The following is a 12,961-nucleotide window of genomic DNA, read 5'->3' on the forward strand; positions in this document are numbered from 1 at the left end:
ATGGATGAAACAAGGAAACAAGTGGTTTGTGATCCGTAACAAGATGAAATTTGGATCCATAGAGAAAAACACCAAACTTATGAAGAGCATAAATAATGGCCAAAGCTTGTTTTTCAATTTGAGAATACTTTTGTTGGGCATCCGTGAGCGTTTTGAAGGGTTGTTCAGAACCGTCAGAAAAACGGTGTGCAAGGACTGCACTGACCCCGTATTAAGAGGCGTCTGTGGCAAGAACAAGATGGTGGCCAGGTCGATAAGTAGCCACACACGGAGCCTGTTTCAGCATTGTCTTCAATTTCTGGAAAGTCGCATCGCATGACGCGGACCAGTGAAAAGGCACGTTTTCTTGCAACAGGCGATGCAACGACTGAGCCACCGAAGCAGCAGACGGTAAAAACTTGTGATAGTATGCTATTTTCCCCAAGAAGGCCTGCAGTTCCTTAATAGATGTAGGGCGAGGAAGGGCATCGATCGCAGCGACAGTTTGCTGAAGTGGACGAATACCATTCCAAGAGAGTTGAAACCCCAAGTATGTGATAGATGCCTGAAAAAATTTTGATTTCTGAAGATTACACTTAAGACCGGCAGTCTGTTAGACATGAAAAAGCGTGCAGAGATTTTGAAGATGTTCGTCAGTGGTTGAGCCAGTGACAACAATGTTGTCCTGGTAATTTATGCACCCAGGGACAGTGAGCAACAATTGTTCCAAGAATCACTGAAAGAGAGCAGGGATGCTGGCAATCCCGAATGGCAATTGTTGGTATTGATAGAGGCCGAGAGGTGTGTCAAGGGACCAGAAACTGCCGGGAAGCAGTGTCGATGCATAGGGTAAGTGTCGACAAGGCATTGAGCATTTACAGTGGCTTTGAAATAGCCACAGAGACGAATATCACCATTTGGCTTAGCAACGACAATGACAGGAGAGGACCACTCACTGGAAGTGACAGGAAGCAAGACCCCTGAAGCAGTGAGACGATCCAGCTCCCGTTTGACCTGATCACAAAGGGCCACAGGAATGGGCCGAGCCCGAAAAAACTTAGGCCGAGCAGTGGGTTTGAGCATGATATGAGCTTCAAAGTCGTTTGCACGGCCTAACCCAGGAGAAAAAAAGGCACGAAAATGTCGTTGACAAGGAATCCAATTGAGCATAAGGAATAGCATCAGAGACGATATTGACAGAGTCATCTATGGAGAACCCAAAAACGCGAATGGCTTCGAAACCAAAAAGATTCTCCGTGTTACTATAGTCGACCACAAATATGGGAACAGAGAGAACGACAGATTTGTAAGATATCTCAGCATCAAATTGTCCCAAGAGAGAAATCTTCTGTTTATTGTACGTTCGTAATTGCCTAGTGACAGGTGACAGGATTGGAGAACCCAGCCGAAGATACGTCTGAGAATTGATGATAGTGGCAACAGAACCAGTATCCACCTGCATGCGAACATCTCGACCAAGTATTTGGACAGTGAGGAATAAATTCCCTGAAAGGGAAGAAGTACAATCGACAGACAATACAGAATCAAAATCAGCGTCATGTTCATGAACATGTATGCGGTCAGATTTGCAAACGGATGACACATGACCCCCCCCCCCTTTTTTTTCCCCCCCATTTGTGACACATGGCCCAATGTTGTGGACAATCTTCTCATGAATGTTTTGTAGAACACCGCGGACATGAAGGAAGTTGCCGTGGGTTTTGCTGCAGTTTCTTAGAGGTTAGTTTACGGTTAAGCCGAGGCTGTGCTTGTGAGCGTACTGCGGCCACATCGGCAGGCGGGGACACGCCACACGCTTCGTCAACATCGCACATAGGTTGTATTTCCCTGACGTCGCTCCATGCCTCTGTTTGTGCTCCAGCGGCGTGAGAAATTTCAAAAGACTGAGCTATGGATAGGACTTCATCTAGAGTCGGATTTGCCAACTGAAGGGCACGTTGCTAACTTCTTTGTCGGGCGCTGATCGGATAATAGCATCCCATACCATGGAATCGGCATAGGTTTCTTTGTGAACTTCAGTAACAAATTGAAACTTTCTACTGAGGCCGTGAAGTTCAGCAGCCCAAGCGCGATAGGATTGATTCAATTGTTTTTGACAACGATAAAAGGCAACACGAGAGGCTACCCCATTCGTTTGCTTTTGAAAATATACGGACAGAAGTGAGCACATTTCAGCAAAGGACAAAGACGCAGGATCTTTCAAAGTAGCCAATTGCGACAACATGAAATCCACGAAAGGAACAGAGACTTACATGTTTGTTCACCTGCGACATGAAATGCCAAAAAGTGCTGTCGAAGACGTTTTTCATAATCAGACCAGTCTCCCGCCGTCTCGTTGTAAGGAGGAAAAGTAGGTAGAGACTACGACGAGAGACGTCTCGCATTTGATGCCGCGACGAAATCACAAATCGCATTTGTGAGAAGCGTTTGCTGTTCTATGAGACCTTGCAATAGTTGCTCTAAAGTAGCCATGGAAACATGTGGGTCAACAATGGAAAAGAAAAATCCCATCCTTGTCGCCAATTGTTATAACTTCAAGTTGAATAAATATATTTCAAGGAAGATGCAATACATGAAAGTCACAGATCAAGTAAACAGAGTAAGACGTGTGTACACTTAACAGTCAAATCATAATTGAGTCCGAGTCTAGCAGCCGCTGGCTGGTTGGCCGCTTAGGTGGCACTGCTGCTGCATGGCTGTCAGACAGCGCCACATGTAGAGGACGCGCGTAACTGCGCAGCGGCACTTTGAAAGATCGGCGAGTCACACCAACCACTCAAAACAGATAAGACTCAGTCCAGGAATAGAACACTAGGGGTGCTGCAATACACTCACCTGTCTCGAGTAATAGGTTGAACAAGAAAGTCAGTTGTGTGAAAGGGGCTTCTTTGATGAAAGTAAACATGTTGCTTCTGCGTAGCTCAAATCTAAAGCAGCTGCTATTGAGTATGAAACAGAAACGAACATGACCTCAATTGCAGTCACGTTACAGTTTGATACCGCACCTCCCTCAGTCCCTCTTTTTGTTTCTGTCCCTGCAGATAATTTATGAAGTGTCAGTTATGTTTAAAGTTTCTGTATGGTGTTCCCGTCCCCTCCCCCGAGGACAAACAGCCACCCCCTCACAAACTAGATTTTATACTTGTCTTTCAGTATACCTAAAACAAGTAAAAGATAAATAGAGATAATGGTATGCCTACATGAAAATGAGCATATGCCTGTCTGTGTCTGTCTGTCTGTCTGTGGGAATTTGAGACTCGCAGCACGAGAAAAGAATTACATTGTCTTTCCACAAACAAATTAACTGTTATAATTCTACACGCTTTTCCAGTGAGGCATTGTCATCTTGTTTAATCGGCTTTCTGTCAGTTATTCATGTCTTTACTGCAGGAAAGATGCAAATAACCGGCAGAAACCCAATTAATCAAGATGACAAATTAGCTGTTGTTTTCTTAAAATTTGGTGTATACGCAAATAATAACTAGGAAGAGAGGGTGACAACTTGTTCATCAATGAGACATAATTTTAGAAATTGTGCGCGTTGTGCTTGCAAGCTTTTGCCTCAGTATAATTTGCATGTTAGTGCATACTGCATTTTCTTGCAATTAAATAATTGTTGCAAATTTGATTGCATTTGTATGTTCAGTTGTAGTTTAAAATGTTCAGTACATTGTCCATACTTAAGTTATTTTAGGAAATTTCAAAATTTGAGGACAAAAATAAGAAATTGAGGATATTTATTGTCCTCATCAGTTTTAAAGGAATTTGAAGGCAAAGCTTGAAAATTGAGGACAGTCTCCAGAAGATGAGGATGTCTGGTCCCTTTGGTTTAACGATTAGAAGAATGATAGGAGGCTGGTGTTACTGCGCAATTGGATGTTGGGAGGGAGGGGATATTGAGGAGACAGACGGTAGTAAAAGAATGGGGCGTCATTTTTCAGTAGGTCAGGAGGAAAAGTGGGGCACTGCGGACTCCCTGTGGTGGACCGCAGATTATGCCCTCCATTCCCAGGCTATTTATGTACCTGAGTTACAGTCCATACAATGATTCCAGTAATGTCAAAAGACTTAGTTTGCTAAACAGAATTTTGTAATTTGCACAGTTGGATGTTTTGGCGAAGTCACAGAATATACCTACAGGATAATTAGTGGCAATATATTGTGTTAATTTCTATACAATTAATATGATGGTAATTAATCAGTTGAAAATGACGTAGTAACAAAAACTGAACGTGGTTGTTTGAAATACAGATTTATCGCCATTAATTTGGAGTTATGAGGTTCTCTGTTTTTTAGACTTCTGAATTGTGAGAGGAGATTAATTATCTTGAGCTGCATTTCTGTTGAATCACAGGTGTGTCACCCCACTACTCGCATCCTGTGCTGGTGGCTTGGAACGTCTGAGGCTTTACAAGTATGATGTTCACGTCGAAGAGCTGGAGGCCTTTACTGCTCTTGGAAGAATGGAGAATTTGCAGGAACTTAAAATGGGGTGGATTGACCCATCACCTGGTACAGCTGCTCTAGCATTTAAGTAAGTTGTGTGGTAAATGCATTAACACTATGATTGTGCATGTCCTTGCATCAGATCATTTCTCTCTATCTGCCACCCTGTTTTCTTCCTATTCTCACACAACTTATTACAGCTTTACTATCCTTGTGTGTCCTAAATAGATAAAGGGCTTTCTCAGATAATATCAGTGAATTTCTGCAGATCAAGTCAGACTGGTGTGCAAATTTTTTCACTAATGCAGCAAAATTGATTTGTAAAATATGTACTTTTTTGTTTGTTTAAGGGATGGAAGGCTACGGAAACTGAGAGCACTGGATCTACGTTGTTCATCTGCCCTGGACGATGCCACAATAATTGCCATCTGTCGTGGGTGCCCCGCTTTACGTGAACTCTACCTCTGGGGTGCCGATAAGCTGTCTGATTTTGCCTTCTCGGAGATCTACCGTCTGCAACGTCTTGAAATGTAAGCTTTATATTTTACTGTGTTCCACAGTGGAAATACAATATCTGATTGAGAAATGAAACATTGAGTGGTGAAGCAGCAGACTCAAAACAGTTGTGATATTAATTAACTGTTTTGGTCAAAATTGCAGTTCAGGCTCTGTATAGTGAGTTTCACCTCATGACATTTAATGAATGTAATATCACTCAAGAAGGCCATGTTTGAGATTATTAAGTCCTCCAGTAGGGCTGGAGGGGTATAGCTCATCATGCATTCTGAATCTTTCTCGGAAATTGTCTAAAGAGATGTTTCATCTTTCAGCCTGATTGATGGTATTGAAGGTGAAGTCACACTTTCTTTTAGGCACATGATTGTCAGTGAAGAAAGTCTCTCCAAGCAATTGGAGGTACAAAGGTAGAAATAGTGTTGAGTTCAGGTTTGTTCATTTTCTATTCCCCAACTTGGATCACGAAAGTCTTTTACTACTTGTTGAATAAACTGAAACACAAATAAGTAAGTTATTGGTCTCGTTTTCATACTTGTCCTGGAAATTCACGAGTAACTTGATTTACGTTCGTGGAAACCGCTCATAGGTGGGACTGAAGTCACTCCTTTAGCCGATCGATATTACAGTCCGCCAAAGTAGAACTTAATCCTTTTGTGGCTACAAGCACAAGTGTATGCCCCCAGGCGGCTACGGGTGTACATGTACATCCGGCAGGCAGAACTTCCAGACAGCTAGGGCATTCATTTATGCCTGGCAGTTGGGAAGGCCTGATGGCTAAGAGAATTCATATATACGAGGCGTGTTTTTTAAGTAAGTACCGTTTTGAAATTTAAAGAAAGGTGTGCTGAGATATCTCAGTAATTTTATTTTTACGTGAAAGCCTGTTTCTTAATCTACTTTTCTACATAATTTCCATCAATATTGTGGCACTTGCCATAACGTTGTACCAGTTTTTGAATACCCTCCTCATAGAAGTCCACCTGAATCATTAACCACTGCATCACCACTATTTTGACTTCATCATCGTCTTGAAGACGCTGACTGCCCAGGTGTTTCTTCAAGTGCAAGATCGGGGCTGTACGAAGGATGATTTCGAGTTTCCCATCGAAAAGACATGATGAGACCTTTGGGCTGATTCGCCACGTGCGGACGGGCATTGTCTTGCAGCAAAACAATGCCCTTGCTCAACTTGCCATGTCTTTTGTTCTGATTTGAATTGTACGGTGCAGATTGTGCAATGTCTTACAGTAAGCTGCTGCATTGATTGTCTCATTACGAGGCGACGACGAAGACGATGGCTATGACGAAGTCAAAACAGTGGTGATGCAGTGGTTAACAAGTCAGGCGGCAGACTTCTATGAGGAGGATATTCAGAAACTGGTACAACATTATGACAAGTGCCTCAATATTGACGGAAATTATGTAGAAAAGTAGATTAAGGTACAGGCTTTCATATAAAAATAAAATTAGTGAGATATCTTAGCACATCTTTTTTTAATTTCAAAATTGTACTTACTTAAAAAACATGCCTTGCACGTGGATGCAGGAGCAGGTAAATGTGCACAATAGAATAACAATTCACTATTGTCTGCATTTCAACATTTGTGCAGTGGTGTCATTATCTGCTCTTCTTCGTAAAGTCGGAAAGCACTACAACTATCACCTGCCTGTGGCTCCTGTTTTCCTAACGTACACAAGACAAATTAGATAAACATAGCCTATATCATCTGAAGGATGTAAATTATCCTGTTGAACTGACACATCAGATGTTACAGTAGGAGATAAATCAGCAGCTACTTGCAGTTTCTCAGCAGCACCGCTGTCGTGCGACATCTAGGCGGTCATAGTTTAGGGCATCTACCGTAGGGGTGGTTCACTTTAAAACTGTGTCTTGAAACCTATTTTTCTGATATTAAGAACACTTCTGACCGCTAGTATCAGTGCCTCGCTGGCACCATCTTCAGTTCACTGTACAAACAGACAAAATCATACTTAAAACAAGCAACAACTGTGATATGCAACATAAATTATTTAAAATGAATTAACCGTACATACCCCTTACTAAAAAGTATAAGAAAGGGATCAAAGATATCAAGATGGTAAACTAAAATGCATGACAAGCAAACATTGCTCATAAACGTATCATGTACCCATTGTCTGTATTAATAAAAACTGCGTCAGACAATGGTAACATAATATTAAGTAAAATTTCCGATGTTGTAGTAATTAGAAAAGCTTTCATTGAAAAAGTACGCTGAGTCGTGTTGCACAAATAATGGTATTGCATACAGTGATCACACTGTAATGAAATGTTCAGAAATCACAGAATCTCTCAGTATATAAATGTTCAGAAATAGGGAATCGAAATAATGAATGCATAAACATGCTTAAATATGAAAAGAAGTAATGCATTAAGGGCATGCATGCCTGAACCATGAAATCCATTGAGAAGCTAAACAAAACATGAGACTAGTCAGCTGACAATAGAACTTACTGTCCTGAGATTGCTATACTACATAAATAAAGGCATGATGCTAAAAAAGTAACTGTCATCACACAGCAACAGTTACTGCTATAAGAACAGTAATGTAATGCCAAAAATATCGGTAATGGGAGCAAGCCATAGTGCGGTCAAAAGTGTTCAGATGTTACAGTAGGAGATAAATCAGCAGCTACTTGCAGTTTGTGGATTATAGTAAGTTAAAATATAAATAATACATCTATTATGGTGGACAATATATAGTGTATACATTATGTGATCAAAAGTATCCGGACACCTGGCTGAAAATGACATAAAAGTTCGTGGTGCGCTCCATTGGTAATGCTGGAATTCTATATGATATTGGCCCACCCTTAGCCTTGATGACAGCTTCCACTCTCGTAGGCACATGTTCAATCAGGTGCTGGAAGGTATCTTGGGGAATGACAGCCCATTCTTCACGGAGAGCTGCACTGAGGAGATGTATTGATGTCAGTCGGTGAGGCGTGGCACGAAGTCGGCATTCCAAAAACATCCCAAAGGTGTGCTATAGGTTTCAGGTCAGGACTGTGTTCAGGTCAGTCCATTACAGGGATGTTACTGTTTTGTAACAACTGTGCCACAGTGTTGGTGGAGAGATGTTCATACGAAGATTGAAACAGATGGTGGGAAAATGCAAGTGTGTCTGACTGGAAAGTACCAGCTGCCTCATTCTACCTTTCCAAGCACCTTTAAAATTTTCACACTAAATTTTGGCATACAAACATATTCGCCCGTTTTTAACATGCAATTCCTCAAACTCCCAAAAGCTCCTCTGACTTTAACTCACTCACACCCACAAGTCAACAGCTCTCATACCCTTCACTCTACTCCCTGTTTCACTTACTTACTTACTCACTCACTCAATCGCTCTTTCAGTCCAACTCATTATCATTCTCTCTCTCCCCCCCCCCTCCCTCTCTCTCTCTCTCTCTCTCTCTCTCTCTCTCTCTCTCTCTCTCTCCTCCTCCTCCTCCTCCTCCTCCTCCTCCCCCCCCTCCCCCTTGTCATTGTCTCCTGTCACAGCCACAGTCACCTTTGTTCTGCCCTACTACTACAGTCTCCTCTTGCTCTCTCACTGCCAATCTCTCATTCCTTCCTCCCTATTGCTACTGTCACTTCTCATTGTCATTGTCGTATACACTCTCATTATCACTGACTCTCACCCTCTTCCAGTTTCTTCTTCCCTTTATTCCTCCTCCCTGGCACTGTCTCCATTACTCTTGTTGCAGCATTGTTCTGTCCATGTTAACTGTGTTCAGCTGCCACTAGTACCTCTTTCTCTCACGCTGTCATGACTACCATTGTCAGTATTTATTAGTTTTATGTCTCTTTGCCACTGCCACTGTCTTCTTCCCTCTCAGTGTGAAAAGTTGAATATGTTTGCATGTCAAATTTTTTAGAAAATTTTTAAAGATGCTGAGGAAGGAAGAAGAAGACACCTTGTATCCCACTTTACAGCCTGTCTTTTAAAAATAAGCAGGAACATTTTTGCATTTCTTGTGCTCTGACAGTAGCATTTTTCTGCTGTTTCCCTTCTTTTCCCAGCTGCAGCAGGGCATGTCAGTCACATGAAAAGAAATATATTGGTCAGTAAAATATAGTTAGTTTACTTATGTGAAATTGAAATAACACAAAACTAATTTTACACCTCAGACTGTGTTTTAGGTGCCAAAAATTTTCTTGTATGTTTCAGTACAACGTGGGGTTTATACATAATGGAGACACTTTAAACCTGTTTCTTTGTGCTACATCACTTTATAAACTATTGTACATTTTCGCCTCACACCGGATTTTACTTGCACAAGTAGGGTAAAGATATGAAGATAATTTGAAGGTTGTTAGAGATTGGGATCTTAGGAATACATTATAAAAATTACAGCCATTTGCTGCATAGATATCTCTGAATGTGTGGCTGGGTTTTTGTGTAAGAAAAAAATGGGCATTTGTTGATAACTGATAAAGATTTTTTTTTAAGTGGGGAGATGACTCGTTTAGATAAATGCCCAGATAATATGCCATTAAAATTGGAGCAGTTTGCTTTGTTACTAAGAAAATTTTCAAGATTGTTAGGGATCGGGATCTAGGGAGTATATTGTAAAAATTTCATTCCTTTCTGTGCATTGCTGTCTTGGAATCCTCGGTTGGGTTTAGGTCCACTGTTGAAGGCAGAAATATAGTAAAAGAAACACTATTTTTTGGGAGGACGTTGGGGACAAGGAACCACACATGAACGAATGCTGCCTCCGTAAGTCCCATCAAGCTCACCATAGACCACATCAAATTCAAAAAGAACCAAACAATTTCCTTCATTTGCCTTAGCAGGAGGAAGTACGTAATATTCATACTTTGACCTTGTACTGCAGGATGGTGACAATCAGACAATCCTGTTGAGTTTACAAATGGTCCCTATCCCAAGAGTTATCTAAAACACTTGACTATACCTTTTTATCATCAATAGAACATGAGGTAAGGGCACTGGAAAATCCCATTTTGACCCATGGCGTTTTGGAGCATATTAGGTATGTGTGCTGCTGCACGCGTTCCTATATTAGGTTATTTCTGGCAGTCTCAATGACTGCAGCATCTTGTGAATGTGGTTTCAGCAATATACAGGTGATGAAAAAGCTTCTTAACTTTGTGTATTTATTTAACCTGACAAGGTAAGTGCCGTCAGACCCTCTTATGAATTCTAGATATTTTGTGTTGTGGGGAGCATGTTATAAGTTACATCTAGTATACAACATTGTAAAATATTTAGTAGTTATGGATACAGTGAGTCAGATTTAACTGTCCTGTTAATTTTGGAACCAGTTCCTAAGTATGCCATGTCCCTACACCTGTATTATATTGTAATTTAATGGTTTGACACCTTCATAATTTCACGATTTACATCAAAGACGCTGGTTTCTGCAGACGATGGCTAATCGTTGAGTGTTTCACTGCCCATTAACATCTGCATAAATGATATCACTCTCGTGGTTTGTTTCAGATTGGATGTGTCATGTTGCAAAGCTCTTGGTGGGGCTCTGATCCCTTTTCTCACCGGCCTACCACGACTTCATACATTAATCATGGAAGAAATGAATTTTCCAAAATTGGAACCAGGTCTAAGTAGTATTGTCAAATTGTCCAACTTGCGCCGCCTGTCACTGCAGAATTCCATAGTTACTGGAGTTCCATTTGATCAGTTTGCAAGCAAGCTTGTAAGACTCAGGTAAGAAAATGTCAAAGTGCTAATAGCGTTCTGAAAGGTTTTACATATTGATCTGAATGGTTTTTATATATGCCGCAGTTGGTAGCTAGTGTGCATCTTCATCTTTTGAATTACCAGTGCTGCAATAGGCATACATTATAAATATATATGCACTATTCTAGCTTTAGGAACTGACAGTAGTTCTTTCCTTGGGATAGGGATAGGAAGCTTTGGGAAGATGGAAAATGAAGGGGACATCAGTAAAATCCCAGGAGGGGAGAGAACCAATTGTTTTGGGACTGAGAGAGACCAAATCTCCTCACCCACAGAGAAGGTGAGCTGTTCTGGTACTGGGTCCTGAGTGAACTCTTTGTTCTTATCTATGCCAAAGATGGAATTAGTAGTGCGGCATTGAGGAACCATCTGAGGAACTGCTTGAAAGTAACAGCTCCATGATTGGAAAGCAGACAATGTCTTAATGTTATAACCACATATCCCTCTGTGTTGTACAGGGTGTATCCAGAAAGTAATGTATCACAATTTTTTGTGACACGACTATGCTGCAGAGCAGTCATACCATCTGGGGAGGGGGGGGGGTTACCTTAGCTTTTCAGCAGTAAGTCGCTCAATTGCCTCCTTGCTCTTGGAGTGTTAATACAGCTTTTTTCAGTGAACCTCTGATTAGTGGTCGCGTCAAACTTACAAGGGAGAATTCTTTAGAGCAGTGATCTACAACAAAATTTTGTGTGAAGTTCAACAAGACACTGCTGGAAACTTCTGGAATGCTTAAGGAAGCCTTTTGAGCTGATTGCCTTTTCAGTTTGCATATACAGGTGGCTCAAGGTGTTTAGAGAAAGTTGGCAGGATGTATTAAACGAGGCCCACGTGGTATGCCCGTCAACAGTGTGAACGGACGACCGTGACTCGTGTATGCCAGTCACTGAGTTCAGACAGCCGAATGAGTGTTAGCTTGATGTCAGAAATATTGGACATCCGAAAACAGTTGCTTGTGATGTTGTATTGGAAGACTTGGTCGTTCAGAAAATTTGTGCAAAACTTGTGCTCAGACTTTTGACCAGCGTGTGAAAGGACCAACTCTCTGAGAGGATACCAATTTACTATGATCACTGGGGATGAGTTACGGGTCTTTCAGTATGACCTGGAGTTGGAGGTGGAGTGCGGAATGGCACACAGTGTTGTCAGCTCACCAGAAAGAGGCTTGCATAAACAAGTTCCAGTAAAGTCTATGCTCATGATTTTGTTTTTTAATGTGAAGGGGATAGTGCACGATGAGTTTATACCCAATGGCCAGACTGACGGTGTCCAGTTTTTCAAGGCAGTGCTCAAGATACTGAATCACACGTCATCCACATCTGAAAGAAGTTCTGCACATTGTGGAAACTGCACCATGACAATGCGCTGTCTCGAGCCACCTTTGTTGTCATGTCCTGTGTGACTTGTATCAACGTGACGACAGTGCCACTGCGGCCCTGTAGTCTCGACCTGGCCGTGGCACACTATATTTTGTTCCCTTGGTTGCAAAGGGACCTCAAAGGAAAGCATCTCGAGTCAGACAGTCTGCAAGCTACTTTGATGGCTTTTGTTGTGAAGAGCAGGTCGTTTGAGGAACTCCGGAAAGCTTATGAGGCGTGGAAATCGTGCTAACATACCTGATCAATGGTTTAAAAAAAAAAGGGAAGGAGGGAACGCATTATTTTCTGGATAACCCTGTATTATATTTTATTGATCCGAGAAATCAAAATGATGTAATGTTTATGTGATACTGAACAAGTCTGATGTAACTTTCACCAATAAGTCAGCCGTGATATAGTAAATAATAACACATACATAATTTAAATAGATGAGAATTACTGTTGTTATGCTCTTAAGTCCAAAGAAGTATTTGATATTGCAGGGTGTATACGACCCGGGAGATCTGGGAAAAGCCCGGGAATTTTACACTGTTTTAGTTTTGAGTTAAATTTTTGTGATTTTTGACTGGTGAGAACCAGTACTCTAACAAAGAATATTACTGTATCCCACTTCTGCAGTATAATACTGCAGCAGCAAAACACGAATGAGAGAAAAAAAAAAGAAAATAAAACTCAAGTTGCAAAGGAAATGTGCCATATACGACAACAAAACACAGTGCTCATACAAGTGTCTGCCAATGGCAAACTGTGTCAAAGGCTTTAGGAAGACTATGCAATTCTTCTTAACAACAAATTACCTGCGATGCGCATGACATGACAGCTGTTTACATTAGATTTGTTTTAATGTAAGAT

At 41.3% G+C, this 12,961-nt stretch overlaps 1 protein-coding gene across 2 annotated transcripts in view; it reads left to right on the forward strand.

The window, feature by feature from the left end:
- The window catches only part of LOC126214853 (F-box/LRR-repeat protein 2-like), a 121,662-nt gene that overhangs the window by 83,146 nt on the left and 25,555 nt on the right, over positions 1-12,961 (forward strand). For both annotated transcript variants that reach the window (XM_049941487.1, XM_049941488.1), the window contains 3 exons: positions 4,355-4,534; positions 4,797-4,976; positions 10,473-10,697. In XM_049941487.1, the coding sequence (XP_049797444.1) occupies positions 4,355-4,534; positions 4,797-4,976; positions 10,473-10,697 (585 nt within the window). The remainder of the gene's footprint in view (positions 1-4,354; positions 4,535-4,796; positions 4,977-10,472; positions 10,698-12,961) is intronic.

Source organism: Schistocerca nitens, chromosome 12, assembly GCF_023898315.1.
Source record: "Schistocerca nitens isolate TAMUIC-IGC-003100 chromosome 12, iqSchNite1.1, whole genome shotgun sequence".
Lineage (NCBI taxonomy): Eukaryota > Metazoa > Arthropoda > Insecta > Orthoptera > Acrididae > Schistocerca > Schistocerca nitens.